The sequence below is a fragment of the Acinonyx jubatus genome, chromosome X, assembly GCF_027475565.1.
Source record: "Acinonyx jubatus isolate Ajub_Pintada_27869175 chromosome X, VMU_Ajub_asm_v1.0, whole genome shotgun sequence".
In the NCBI taxonomy this organism is placed as follows: Eukaryota; Metazoa; Chordata; class Mammalia; order Carnivora; family Felidae; genus Acinonyx; species Acinonyx jubatus.
In genome coordinates this window covers 54,997,684-55,012,805 of record NC_069389.1, presented here as the reverse complement: position 1 = coordinate 55,012,805, position 15,122 = coordinate 54,997,684, and the positions used below count along the sequence as shown (strand labels likewise).

Below are 15,122 nucleotides of genomic sequence, written 5' to 3'. Positions count from 1 at the left end.
TCCACAGAACAAAACCATAAAGGGAGGGTTATCATCAAGTCTTACCATTTATTTCTTTATGGGGTTAAACAAGAACAGAGAGGCCTCTGCTCTACAATGCAACAAAACAGAAAGCAATACACATACAGAGACTCTCACCGAAACACAGAGGCAGGGGAAGGGGAACAACTGAATCATAGCCAGGTGAGGGAGGAAGGGACGGTTGGGGTGGGGGGGCTACTAGGAATCCAGCTTGGAGACTCAGTCATAGGAACTAGTGCAAGAGAGTTCTACTCATGAAGCACAGTGTAGAAAATGGCATAAGAAAGCTGCCCAGCTCTGCTGCCTGTGATGGAGGGCAGGGGCAGCTGGAGGGGTGGTGGAAGATCTGGGTGGTGAGGTGGACAGGGACAGTCAAATGACTTTGAGGTGGAGTGCGGTGCCCCTTTTCCCTGCCACTGGGCAAGGCCCTGGGCTGGTCTGAGCCAGGGGTCTCCTGGGCACTTGGTGAGGGGGAAGAGAGGATGGGAGTCTCCAAGGGTCTGTTCTTTGGGGCCCTAACGTCCCCTTTACTTCCCAGTCCCTTTTCCCCTCCTGAGGATGCAGGAGTTAGAAGGCTGTACCTAGGGTCTCTCACATCTACATAAGCGTCTCTGGAAAGGAGCCAGCACCTCTTCCCCTCCCCAGCTGAAAAGAGCACTCTAGGGATGGGGTATGTGGCTAGGCCCGAAGTGCTGAGGGCCAAACAGGGGAGTGTGTGGGTGGGGCACAGGGGTTGGGGGAGGGAAACAGGCTGTGAGAAATGAGAAAACCAGCAGGGAAGGACTCCCCGGTCTCACAAAGCCTCTCTGGGACCCAGCAGAGGTCCTTAAATGATTCCCTCTCTACTAGGAGGTCTCCCATCTATCCCCTGCCAACCACTTCTTGGTTTCACCTAATGCAGCTCTAGGCCCACTCGTCCCCTTAACTCATTGGTATCAATCACAGCCTAGGACACAAGCCTTTCTGGTACCGAATGCCACTTGGCCCATTGCAGGAACACAGTTCTGGTGCCCTTTCTTGTCTGCTCCTTTTGGCTTTTAGAGGTCCCGGGCGATGTAGCCTCCGACTCTCTGGAGATCAGCACAAGGCTAACAGCCTCCAAGGGCCTCTCGATGCTTCTTTTCTTGTCTAGCCCTCTAGCCTGACTAAATAACTCAAATGTCTCAGTCAAGAGACAATAGCACATTATCTTTATTCAGTGGGTCCCCTAGCCTTGTCTCTGGCCTTTCTTCAGGAAGGGGCAGGCAGGGGTGGCTGGATCAGAGGACCCTCTACAGGGTGAGGACGAGTTTGGTTGTTCCACAGTTCAGATAGTAACCCATGGGGTCAGGGATGGGAAGGGATGAATACTCTTTGGTAGGCTGGGGATGGGGACAGGGTGGGGATGGGGGAGTCTCATCTCTGGAAAGCCCTGGGGCAATGCCACCAGGTTCTCCTTCATGGAGGCCTGGGCTAGGACAAAATGAGTGTGTATGGGGACCCAGGCCAGGCCTGACCCACTTGGACTTAAGTCCCTCCTCCCTATGGAGATCAGAAATGGAAACATCTTTGGCCTCAAGGCCAAGATCTCCAGGGCAAGAATGGCCCTTGGAAGTATGTGCACCTTCTGTAAGATAATGGCCCTTCAGACAGCGGCAGTCTGACCATGTGCTCTCAGACTTCTGTTTTGAGGCCCAACAACCGGGTTCCTGTGCTCTTTCCCCACAGGACTCTATGCAACCCTTTCTGATTTGGGGAGGTGTCCTCAAGCCTGCCTCAACACTGATCGTCCTTCTTTCCAAAGCCAGGTGACTATAGACCATTCAGCCATCTCTCTAAACCCTCTGCCCACATCTCATCTCTCCTCTCCCCTCCTGTCCTGTTCTCTCCTCTCCCTCTTCCCTATCTCTACTCTCTCTCACCACTCTGTACCCCATGACTACCCCTCACTGCCTACAGTGGTGGGGCACAGCTTAACTGGGGCCCCGGCCTAGTTGCGACTGTGCGCACCTCATCTCCCAGCCTGACACTTCCCTGTGGTGGCCCCACATGGGGCAAGGTGCACTGGAGTGGGAGGAAGGCCACTGCACCGTCTGCCATTGCCTGTAGGGGTATGGGCAGGAGGGAATTAAGGATCGTGGCAACAAAAGGAATGTGGAGGGGGGAAAGAGCTTCTCCCCTCTGTGCCCCCCAACATTCCCTGCAGGGCCAAGGCTGGGTGAGTAGCCTCCTTCCCTGGGGTCAGGGTTCTCAGCAGGAGTGGGTACTTCTAGCCCCCACTCCCCCCCTTTTTTTGCTAAGCCCCATAGATGGGGACCTGAGGGGGGGCATCTGCTGCTCCTGCCTTTTACTCCCAGATGAGTTTTGCAGCTCCCTGGGGCCCTCTGGCCATTCTGTCGGAGCTGCTTTTGGGGTGGGGGTAGGCTGGGGGTGATGTGTGGCCCCCCATTTCCCCCCGCCCCCCACCTGGTCCTATACCTCCCATGGGAGGAGCCCCTCCCCCTCCCCCTGGGGGGGCTGGAGCTGCTGTCAGTGTGTGGTGGAGGTCTGTCCTCCCTCCCTGCTGTCACTCTTCCCGAGTCAGGCCCTCATCTAGGGTAGGCAGTGCCTCCAGCCCCAGTCCTCCACCACCCTGGCTACTGGAGAAGGACACCATGGTATGGAGGAGCATGAGAACAAGGACATACAGCCGGATCCTGCTGGGGCTGAGGCGGGAGCCCCCAGAGACCGGCAGCATGGAGGGCTTGTGGCTGATGTGGCCTGGAGGGTCATGGCGGGGATGGTAGTGGTGGTACTGTTGGTGGTAGTGGTGGAAATAGGAGTGGTGGAATTGCTGGTGGTGGGTTTTGGGGGCCTCAGTCTCCTTGAACTTCTTCTTCTCCGACTCACAGGAGACCCACTGCACGTCACAGCACTTGGTTTCCGGCCGCTTTGGCGAAGTATCCAGCAACCCTGCCAATGGATAAGGAAGGTGTGTGGTGGGGTGCTAAGGGGACAGATGGCTTTCCTAGAGAGGAGATTTTCAAAGCTGGGACTGCTCTGGTAGCCCTGCCCAAGACTCCTTTCCCCTGACCCCTCAGCACCTACCCTTTCCAGACACTTCTCTCCCAGGGACCTGAGATGGTTTCTCTGGGATGACTCCTTGGCCAGGGCACGTTGTTGATAGAGATGGCCCCTGTGCTCTGTCTATTCCTCTTGACCCTATCCCAACGTGGGGACCTCACTGTCAAGTCTTCAAGGCTTCTTCTGACTTCCCTGTTGTCCTCCCTGCTCCCACACCCCCAACCTGGTACCTGCCCTAGGCCCCTGGCCTTCTCCCTCCTTCCCAGTTTTCTGCCTTTACCTGTACAGATAAAGCCAGGAAGCCCTCCGTACACCATTTCCTCATTGTCAGGGAGTATAAAGGGGCACCGGGTCTGCACCTCCAGGCAGTATTGCTTGCAGGGCACCCAGCGCTGGCATTCCTGCTGGGTCACGCTGAAGTATTCTGAGCACAGCCAGGCCTTGTAGACAGCCTGTGGGGAGAGGAAAGAGTGTCAGCCCAGGCACCAGCCCCTTCCTACCTCAAAGGAAAGGGATGAAGGAGGAGTGTAATTGCCCACCCACGTATCCCCAGGATCCAAGGTGTGGAGAAGAAGAAGGGTTTGGGTCAAGACCACTACATGCTACATTAAAATCTCTCATCTCATAGTCCAAACTCCCAAGTCCCCTAATCTGCAGGCCTCCAAGACTTACAATTTTCTCATTGATAAAATCACAAAACTACTCCTGTGTCAGAGCTGGAAAGGGCGTTACCAATCATCCCATCCAACCCTGCTCTTGTAGTCAAGCCAAGGAGCTATCCTGGCTTGTCTGAAGTCACTGACAGTGAGGTAAATTTTCTTTCTGTCCAATTCAGCAAACATTCCTTTGGCTGATGGTGTTAAGTTTCTAAATTCAAGAAAGAGATGGACAGAATAATCCTTTCTCTACCTCATTAGGGTGTTATGTGCATCAAATAATATGACACATATGAAAATGTTTTGTAAACTCTAAAGTGCGATACAAATGTGAGGGGTTATTTTAAATAAACAGGAATCTGCCTTACCAGGCACCACATGTGCTTTCAAGCCCTAGTTAATCCATACTCTGTCCTGTTGGCTTCAGCCCTGGTGTGGAGCAGATGCTACCTTTCTTTTGGAAACCTTGCTTTGCAGTTTCATTCCACAGTATACTTCCTGTTCCTCATCTATCCCATTCCTACCAGGCACTGGGTCCTAGCTAGGAAAGGTTCCCTGCTGTATACTGTTTGGCTATCAATAAGCCCAGAGTTTTTCAACAGTGACACTACTGACACTTTGGACTGGACAATTCTAAAATTTTTTATAATTAATTAATTGATTAATTCAATTGAAGTATAGTTGGCATACCATGTTACATTAGTTTCAGGTGTACAACTTAGTACCTCAACAACTCTATGCTCTATCACCACAACTGTAGTTCCCATCCATCACCATACAACACTAGTATAATACCATTGACTTTACTCCCTGTGCTGTGCCTTTCATTCCTGTGACTTATTCGTTCCACAACTGGAAGCCTGTATCTCCCACTCCCATTCACTCATTTTACCTGTCTCTTCATTCCCTCTGCTGTGGCAACCATCAGTTTGTTCTCTGTATTTCTAGGTCTGATATTGCTGTTCATTTGTTTATTCATTTGTTTTGTTTTTTTATATTCTACATATAAGTGAAAATGAATGTGGTATTTGTCTCACTCTGATTTCACTTAGCATAGTACATTCTAGGTCCATCCATGTTGTCTCAAATGGCACAATCTCATTCTTTTAATATTTATTCATTTTTGAGAGAAAGAGAGAGAGAGAGAGAGACAGAGCATGAGCAGGGGAAGGGCAGAGAGAGGGAGACACAGAATCCAAAGCAGGCTCCAGGCTCTGAGCTGTCAGCACAGAGCCCAATGAGGGGCTTGAACCCATGAACTGTGAGATCATGACTTGAGCTGAAGTCAGATGCTTAACCAACTGAGCCACCCAGGTGCCCCTTATGACTTTTATTTTCATTCTTTTATATTACACACACACACACACACACACACACCTGTCTTCTTTATCCATTTATCTATCGATAGACACTTAAGCTGCTTCTATACCTTGGCTATTGTAAACAGTGCTGCAATAAATATACAGATGCATATACTTTTTCAAATTAGTGTTTTCATTTTCTTTGGGTAAACACCCATGGACTGGATACTTTTTTGAGGGGGGCTATCCTGTGCATAATAGGATATTGAGCAGCATTCCTTGACGCTACCCAGTAGTTGTCAGTTAATCCCCCCCATTTTTGTGACAACCAAAAAATATATCTGGCCATTGTCAAATGTCCCCTGGGGATCATGCAAAATCATCTCCCATTGAGAACCACTGATATAGCTTTTTGCTACTGGAAGTGTGGACCTGGACCAGCAGCATCACCATCACCTAGGATCTTGTGAGAAGTGCAGAATCCCGGACCCCACCCCAAACCCACCACTTCAGCACTTGCATTTTAACAGGATGCCCAGGCAGCTCTCATGGATGGGGTTACCCTGCCCACATCCTCCTCATATCTTCAGGGGCACCTTCTCATGATTGCTTCTCATAGCAATGGTTCTTTGATTTCAATGGACCTCAGAAACTCCTGGGGCACTTGTTCAATATGCAGATGACTTCCTCCAATTCAGCTTCAAGAAGACTGAGGTGGGCTTAGGACTCTGCATTTTGAACAAGGGTCCTGGTCATTCTGCTGGCGGAAGCCTTTCAATCACACTATGCGCAACATGGTCAGTGCTTCTTACACGAGGTTTAAACATTTACAGGGAAATACAAATAACTTTACCATGGACATGGACTTTCACAATGTGTCCCCACAACAGCCTTTTCTAAAGCAGAGGGTGGTGATGGGTGGTGGTGGTAGGTAGTAGTGGGTTATAGTAGCAAATCGACCCCCTGAGAAACAAAGTGTTGTTTGATACTTAAAAAAATGTTTTTTAACATTTATTCATTTTTGAGAGACAAAGCATGGGTGGGGGAGGGGCAGAGAGAGAAGGAGACATAGAATCTGAAGCAGGCTCCCGGCTCTGGGCTGTCAGCACAGAGCCAGACGTGGGGCTCCAACTCACGGACTGCAAGATCATGACCTGAGCCAAAGTTGGGCGCTTAACTGATTGAGCCACTCAGGCACCCCAAAGTGTTGTTTGATACTTTGATAACTTGCTGGCATCTCACATTTAACATGCTCTAAGTCTTAACATGAAGTTCTTGCATTTTTTTTACCCCTCACTCCCAAGTTTTGACCATTTCAATGAAGTACCATGGCCATCTACCCAGGTATTCAAGCCAGAAACCTAGGTGTCAGCCTTTATTCCTCTCTTTCCCTGCATCCCCACATGCAGACATGCCCATTCTTTTTTTATTTTTATTTTTTTTATTTTGGCTTTTGAACTTTATTTTTTTTTCAATATATGAAATTTATTGTCAAATTGGTTTCCATACAACACCCAGTGCTCATCCCAAAAGGTGCCCTCCTCAATACCCATCACCCACCCTCCCCTCCCTCCCACCCCCCATCAACCCTCAGTTTGTTCTCAGTTTTTAAGAGTCTCTTATGCTTTGGCTCTCTCCCACTCTAACCTCATTTTTTTTTCCTTCCCCTCCCCCATGGGTTTCTGTTAAGTTTCTCAGGATCCACATAAAAGTGAAAACATATGGTATCTGTCTTTCTCTGTATGGCTTATTTCACTTAGCATCACACTCTCCAGTTCCATCCACGTTGCTACAAAGGTCCATATTTCGTTCTTTCTCATTGCCACATAGTATTCCATTGTGAATATAAACCACAATTTCTTTACCCATTCATCAGTTGATGGACATTTAGGCTCTTTCCATAATTTGGCTATTGTTGAGAGTGCTGCTATAAACATTGGGGTACAAGTGCCCCTATGCATCAGTCCTCCTGTATCCCTTGGGTAAATTCCTAGCAGTGCTATTGCTGGGTCATAGGGTAGGTCTATTTTTAATTTTCTGAGGAACCTCCACACTGCTTTCCAGAGTGGCTGCACCAATTTGCATTCCCACCAACAGTGCAAGAGGGTTCCCATTTCTCCACATCCTCGCCAGCATCTATAGTCTCCTGATTTGTTCATTTTGGCCACTCTGACTGGCGTGAGGTGATATGAGTGTGGTTTTGATTTGTATTTCCCTGATGAGGAGCGACGTTGAGCATCTTTTCATGTGCCTGTTGGCCATCCGGATGTCTTCTTTAGAGAAGTGTCTATTCATGTTTTCTGCCCATTTCTTCACTGGGTTATTTGTTTTTCGGGTGTGGAGTTTGGTGAGGTCTTTATAGATTTTGGACACTAGCCCTTTGTCTGATATGTCATTTGCAAATATCTTTTCCCATTCTGTTGATTGCCTTTTAGTTTTGTTGGTTGTTTCCTTTGCTGTGCAGAAGCTTTTTATCTTCATAAGGTCCCAGTAATTCATTTTTGCTTTGAATTCCCTTGCCTTTGGGGATGCAGACATGCCCATTCTTACTCCACGTCCAAAACTTTGTGCAGGTCACTGTTGTCTGTCACCTGTACAACAGTCTCCTGTGTGGCCTCCCCACCTCTACTCTTTATTTTTCCAATCCACTGTTCACACAGGAGTAAGAGTGATCTCAAAATGTCACCAGATCATATTACTCCCTTGCTTCAAACCCTTCAATGCATTTAGAATAAAATCCAAACTTTTGACCACAGACTTCAAGCCCCTGCAAAACTTGGCTCCCATCTGGCTTTCCAACCTCATTTCCTATCTCTCCCTTCAAGCTCATCATGCTCCACAGGCATAGGTTTTCTTTCTTTTCCTTGAACATGTCCTACTTCTTTCCACCTTGGGGCCTTGGCTCATACTGTTCTCTTGGCCTGGAATGTTCTTCCTCCCACTTTTGGCATGACTAGGTCCTTCTCATCTTTCAGGCCTCAGTTCAAATGTCACCTCCTCAAAGAGTGTCTCCCTAACCCCTCTAGCTAGAAGATGCCTTCTCATTATTCCCTCTTTTTCTTAACTGTTTCTTCACCACAAGTATGATTTTGTCTGCATCCTTGTTTTGTTTTTCTCAGCCAACTTCACTAAAATGTGAGATGCATGAGAGCAGACATGGGTTTGTCTTATTGACCATTGTGTACTTATTGACCACTGTGTCTGTAGCACAATATACATAAAAAGGTCTGTTTATTGAATGAACGGGACAAGTCAATGAGGACATGTCCCTACTCTCAAAGAAATTCCAGTTTCATCGATGGATGCATCTAATTTGAATCTATGGCATATGATCTATACTGTAGGAGAGGTAAACCACTGGTCATTGGAGGGAATCAAATAGAAAAGTTGGGAAAGCAATCAGTGAGAAGATAACAGCTGACCTAGAACTGAAAGTAGGATTTAAAAAAAAATTTAATGTTTATTTATTTTTGAGAGATATACAAAGCACAAGCAGGGCAGGGGCAGAGAGAGAGGGAGACACAGAATCTGAAGCAGCTGAGCTGTCAGCACAGAGCCTGATGCGGGGCTTGAACTCACAAACTGTGAGATCATGACCTGAGCCAAAGTCAGACACTTAACTGACTGAGCCACCCAGGTGCCCCTCAAAGTAGGATTTTAGATGGGATCGGTAGAGGTGAGACAAAAGGGCATTCCAGGCTGAGGCAACAGCTTAAGTGGAAATATGGAGGTAAATAAATGCATGAGTGGGAAGGGTGCCAACCTCCTGTGGATGGACATTTATTTCCAGGTTTTTATTGTTATAAACAATGCTTTGTACACATGTCTCTTGCACACCTGTGCTAAATTTTATTTATATAAACCCCTAAAAGTGAAATTTTGGGGGTGAAAGTTACGTGCAAAGGAATGAGAAGGGAGTGAAATAAGGATGTAAAAGATCAAGTGCAGGTAAGAGGCAGGGTAAGAGAGAGGTGGAGGGGTAAGAGTGCGGGTTAAGGGATAGAAGAGAGTGGCAGTGAGGTAAGGGTGTACAAGGCAGGAGTGTGTAAGAAAGAGAGGATGAGAAAGAGTGGGTAGTTGGAGAGTAAGAAATGGTGGTGATGGGGGTATGCCTGGGGAGAAACAGCAGAGGAATAAGAGATGGAGGGTAAGAGAGGTAAAGGGATGCAATAAGGGTGAGAGAAAATGAAACATAAGAAAGAGCATGGGGATAAGAGGGTGGGGACATAAGAGAGGGGGCTGTGAAGAGGAGGGGTAAGAAAGATGAAGTAACAAAGATGAGGGTAAGAGAGAGAAGGGGAATAAAGTTGGGTAAGGAAGATGGGGATACAAGAAAGCAGAAGGAGGGTAAAATAAACAAATGCAAGGCAAGAAAGAAAAGGAAATCCCCACAGCTAAGGGCCCTAGTGCCTCAGAGAACACCCTCCATCTTTGGGACCAAATGCAAAGGTGAGGCTCTGCCCATAGCCATTGCCCCAATCTCAGCAGCTTGGACCCAGGATCCTCCTCAATCCTCACCCCAAAGTATGTGCAATTGTCCCTTCTTCCACCGACTGAGTACAGAGGTCTCTGTCTCTGTAGGATTCTCCCTGGGCTCTTTCAGCTCAATATTTCTGCTCCTAACTGGAGGGTATTATGCTAAGTGAAATAAGCCAGGCAGAGAAAGACAGATGCCATATGATCACTCATATGTGGATCTTGAGAAACTTAAGAGAAGACCATGGAGGAGGGGAAGGGGAAACAAGTTACAGAGAGGGAGGGAGGCAAACCATAAGAGACTCTTAAGGACTGAGAACAAACTGAGGGTAGATGGGGGTGGGGTGGGGGAGAGGGGAAAGTGGGTGATGGGCAGGGAGGAGGGCACTTGTTGGGATGAGCACTGGGTGTTGTATGGAAACCAATTTGACAATAAATTATATTTAAAAAAAATATTTCTGTTCCTAGGTGAGGAGGCCCAATTGGAGTTGCAGCCCTCCTCCCAGGCAACTGTGATTAGCCTAATAACAGGCTATAGTGGCTGGGCACTCACCTGTATGCTCTGGGAGGGAGAGGGGGAGGCAGGGGTTGGGAGAGGCGTGGCCTGACAGTGGGAGTGTGGTCTTTCTAATTAATTAGAAGACCCTCCCTCAAGCCCCATACCCCAAGCCTGGATCACCATGGCAACAAGTGGGTGAGCAGATTGCCTGAGGAGGACACCAGGTCTGTGGGTGGTTAGGCAGGAACAGGCAAGGAACTAATGAGGGGAATGGAGGAAGAGCAAACAGGAGCTGAGAGGTAATCCAATTTCTTGGCCTCACAGAGGGCCAGCTGAGGCCACTGCTGACTCACCTGCTTCAGAGGTGGTCTGGGGTCCTTCTCCAGCGAAGAGTCTGGCTCTCAGGGCTACCACCTGGGCAGCAAGCCTGCCTCAGTTTCTTCAGCCCTTTCCCCTCACCGGGCCTAAGTAGCTTGCCCTGACTCATCAGTGTGAGGACTGAGCCAGAGGCCACCGGGTTGTTTGGGCAGTCACGGGGGCAGCCTCAATACTCATCCATAAGGATGGGGAAGAGCCAAGACATCCAGGGTTAGGGAAGCTGTGGGGCTTGCTGGAGGTGGGGCATGTAAGGAAAAGGAAGAAATGTCTCAGAACCAGACAACAGTCAGTTGGGAGACCCTTGGAGGTCTTTTGCTCTAGTCTCTCAACGCTGGCTGCATGTTAGAATCACTCGGAGAGTCTTTAAAAAATTCACTCCAGACCAACTAAGTCAGATTTCTTGTGGGTGGGACCCACACACATGTAGTTTTTCAAAATACCCTATGTAATTTTAATATGCAGGGAACTATCAGTTTAGCCCCTCTACTTGCATTTATAGATGAGGAAACTGAGGCCCAGGAAAAGGGGAATGACTTGTTTATAGTCACATAAAATACTGGCAGAGGGAGAAAATTTGAATCTGGTTTCTTGACTCCAACTCCAGGATTATCCTACCAATAGCCTACCAATGACTGGACAATCCTACCAATAACTGCAAATTCCATATGCAGGGGCAGGGCACACAAGGGCATGGGCAGGGGAAGAGAGAACCAGCCTGGCTCTGGGCTTTCAGGCTCTTCAGACTCCAGCTCTGGCAGAAAAGCCTTTTTCATCATGTCCTGTCCTCTGAGCTTAACCATCCTGGACCCTCTAGGTAGCAGCAGAGGATGAGTGGGGTTGGAAGACCTGACCTGAAAGTGCCCTCCTTTTCCTACAGAATCCCCCTTTCCCACCTCAGTCAGGCCACCGCTGGGCTCACTCAAGTTCTGGCTGTTGCAGCCAAGTTGCTATGGGAACTGGGAGGGGAAGGAAGCAGGGGGTAACTAGAGGGAACACCAATTAATCCAAAAAGGAAGCTGGGAAGGCTATCCCGCCCCTCCTCCCAGCTGGGCTGCTAAAGAACTCTTGAAATGGGAGCGGGAAAGATGAGGGGGATCCCAACCCCTTCTGGGCTCTGGAGCGGCCAGTTTAGGGAGGACCAGGAGAACCTGGAAAGCCTTACCTTCCTGCTTCCTGGCTTGCAGCCCTGGCCAGGGCCTTCTCATCACTATGCTCCTTTGGAAAGACGTATCTGACTTCTCCTGGCCCCCAGGGTGCTGTGTGAACGCACAAAAGTGAGTAGGTAGGCACACAGACCAAAGTCAAGACTCAAGGCCAGAGGGTTTAAAAAGAGGAGGCATCCTGGACTCCTTGGTTTAAGAGCTGGAAAACCATCCAGAGAGGAGAGCTTCTGTTCTTGCCAACCAGAAAGTCGGCAATTTCCTTCCTGGATTCCAACTTGCTAATGTCCCTAGGGCCTGTTTCCCCATCCAAATCCTCCCTACAGACCTTCTTTTTATGGTTGCTTGTTTTCTTAATGTACTTCTGGGACCCTTGGCCAGGAGCTGCCGCTGCAGAGCCCATGGAGACAGAGCAGCAATCAGGGCTGGACTTGGGGATGAAATCCACTGTCCACTGCAAACAAGTAACCACCCTACCCCCAGATTTTACCTAAGGGGAAACTGAGACCCAGTAAAAGGGATTGGCTTAGGAAGTCAGAGGCATGCAGGCAATCAACTACAAAGCCAAGATTAAAACGGGTACTCTGACAACTAACCCCTTGCCTCTTTGCACCACATCCATCAGCACACTTAGAATTGTGTGAGGTACCTCCTTGGGCAGAGTCTGAAAAGAGCCATGTGCTCCTATTCCTGATTCTGGGCTTTCAAAGAATTGGATCAGAAAAGGATAAGGTCAAAGTCAGTCTCCAGTTTGGGGGAAGGAGATCATGGACATAACTCTGGAGACAGCTGTAGTCACTGGGATTGGCAGAGTCAGACTGGGATTAGAGGCATGACAGGGCAAATCCAGGTGGATAATATGGCTTTACTTAAGTGGCTATAAAAATAAGCAACAGCTTTCCTGCTTCAGAGAATGAGCAGTCATGGGTCAAAGTGGCCTGACCTAGCCTGGAAGAAAGGCAGGTGAGATGGATGAGAGGTGGGTAAGAACTTAAAGCCACTGCAGTTCCAGAAGGACCTCACACATCCAAGCTTCCTAGGCCATCTGCTCAAAGGCCAATGGCTGGGTGGGCCTGGCTTGGCCAGGGGCAGCCTGGTTAGTGAAAAGTGGTGTTCCTAATGCAGGGGCAGCTCTTAAGGAGCCTAGGTGATCCATATCAATTACATGAGCAGAAGAGGCAGGTTTATGACCACTCCAGAATGGAAGTGACTGTGAGAGTCATCACGACACTTCCCTGTCTGCTATTGGAATTTCCATTCCAACATCACTGCCAAGCACTATTGTCACAGGGCTCTTACTCTCTCCCAGAGCAGCCCATATCTTCAGACAACTCTAACAGTAAAAGAAGTTCTTCCTTCTTTTGAGCTAATGCCCTCTCTGTGGCTTTACTCATGGCTCCTACTAGCTCTATAATCAGCTTCCTATCCCCTTTGATAGTCCTGAAGTTATTTGTAAACTTCTCTGAATCAGGTCTTCCCATTCATTTGTTCGTGCAATGATCACTTTCTGAACGTCTTCTGACTATCTGGCGCTGTGATGGGGGGAGGGGCTACAGATGATGAAGATAAGATTGTTATCTTTAAGAAGAAGGAGAGACAACAATGTGAATCAATCATTATAAGTCACTGTGATAAGTAAGTAGTATGTGCTTGGTACAGTGTTAGCATAGAGGGAGGAGTGATCAACTGTTTTGAATGCTGGGGACATGAAAACATCTCCATGTGGGAGAGGCTTGAATTGGGGCTTGGAAAAAATTAGTAGAAGTTCACTAGGTGGAATAGGGCAGGGATAAGTGTATTTCAAGCAAAGGAATCAGTAGGTATAAAGGTCTGGAGGTGTGAAATAGTGCTGGGTTCAGACACTGTAGGTAGTTTAGCATAATTAGAGGCTGCAAAGGGAGATGTAATAGGAGGTGAGGCTGCGGAGGAAGGCCATGCCCATATTATGATATGTTCCGGATGCTGAGGAGGATGTGGACTTCATCTTATAGGGAACTGAGAGCTTTTAATGAGTTTTAAATAATTGCTTTTTAAAAGATCACTTATCATCACTTCTGTGGCTAACTTTACAGACTGTGTCTGAAAGTATGGATGATGGAGTGTAGGCATCAAGACTGAAGGTAGGGAGACCAGTTAGGAAACTATTGCAATAATCTTAGTGAGAGATGATGGGGACCTCAACTAAGGCAGTAGCAGCACAATTAAGAAGTGGAGAGAAGGGGTGGATGAGAAGAGATGTCAAGGAGGTAGAACCAACAAGATAACTTATGGGGGTAGGGAATGAGGGAGAGGGAGGGGTCCAGGATGACTACCAGGTTTCTGGCTTGAGTGTCAGGATGAATAGTAGTTTCTTTCATTAAAGAAGGGAAATCAGGAGGAGAGATAGATTTGGGGGTGCAAAAGATGAATTAAGTTTTTGGCCATAATGGGGCACCTGGGTGGCTTAGTTGGTTAAGCAACCAACTGTGGCTTGGGTCATGATCTCATGGTTCATGAGTTCAAGCCCTGCATTAGAGGGCTGTCATCTCTGCTGTCAGCACAGAGCCTGCTTCATATTCTCTGTCTCCCTCTCTCTCTCTCAAAAATAAATAAAACAATCATTTAAAAAAATAAATATAAAAAAAAAGCTTTTGGCCATATTGACTTTGAAGTATATGTGGGTCAGGTAGGTATAAATGTCCAGGAGCCAGTTGGATATAATGGTCTGAGCTCAGAAGGAAGATCTGGGCTAGAGACAAATCACCAAGGGATAGGGTTAATCATTAGAAACATGGTAGGACTGTACTTTACCCCACCCTTTGAAGATAAGCATGACCATATGACTTACTTTGACCAATGAAATGTGAGTTGAAGTCACATGGATCATTTTTGGGGAGAAGCTCTAAGAGTTGGTATATGATTTGCCATTCTCTTCCCTCTGCTGTTGACTATGGAAACAGTATTGAGAAGCTCCTGTCCTCCACTAGCCTGGGTCTCTTGGTGACTATCATGAGCAGATGATCCCTGATGACCTGTTTCAGACATGTATGGTAAGCAAGAAATAACTGTTGTGCTAAGCCTCAGATGTTTAGGAGTTGTGTGTTATCACAGCATAATGTAGCTCACCCTGACTGATAAAGCAATAGTGAAAGCCAAAGAAGTGGATGCTATTGCTTAGGGAGAGTGAGCACAGAGAGAAAAGAACCAACAGTGGATCCCTGGAAATCACTAACATTTAAGGGGAAGGTGGAGGAAGAGAATCTGATGAAGATAGGGGAGTAGCTTAAAAGATTAGAGGAGAAACAGAAGAGAGTGGCTCTTTTTTTTCTGAAAATTAGGGGAGGAGAGAGTTTCCAAGATGAAGGAGTGGTCAGCAGATAAGGATTCAGACAGAAACATGCTGGCAGTCCCATCATGGTGAGAGCAGTTTCAGGGGATCACTGGGGGCAGAAACCAGACTGAAGCCAATTTAAAAGGGAATGTGAAGGAAGAAAAATGGAGATAGCTATGTGTAGACTACTCTTCTAAGAAGCAAATACTCCCAGTTTTTTCAATTATTTCATAGGATGTGGTTTCTAGTTCTCTCTTCTATCCTGGTTCTTCATATTCA

At 47.7% G+C, this 15,122-nt stretch overlaps 1 protein-coding gene across 1 annotated transcript in view; it reads right to left on the bottom strand.

Annotated features, from left to right (window-relative positions):
- Positions 1-1,188: 1,188 nt before the first annotated feature.
- The window catches only part of NALF2 (NALCN channel auxiliary factor 2), a 28,788-nt gene continuing 14,854 nt past the window's right edge, over positions 1,189-15,122 (bottom strand). Inside the window, exons 2-3 of the mRNA XM_027053585.2 lie at positions 3,344-3,515; positions 1,189-2,952 (exon numbers count right to left, since the gene is read on the bottom strand). Coding sequence (XP_026909386.1) covers positions 2,567-2,952; positions 3,344-3,515 — 558 coding nt within the window. The 3' untranslated portion in view covers positions 1,189-2,566. The remainder of the gene's footprint in view (positions 2,953-3,343; positions 3,516-15,122) is intronic.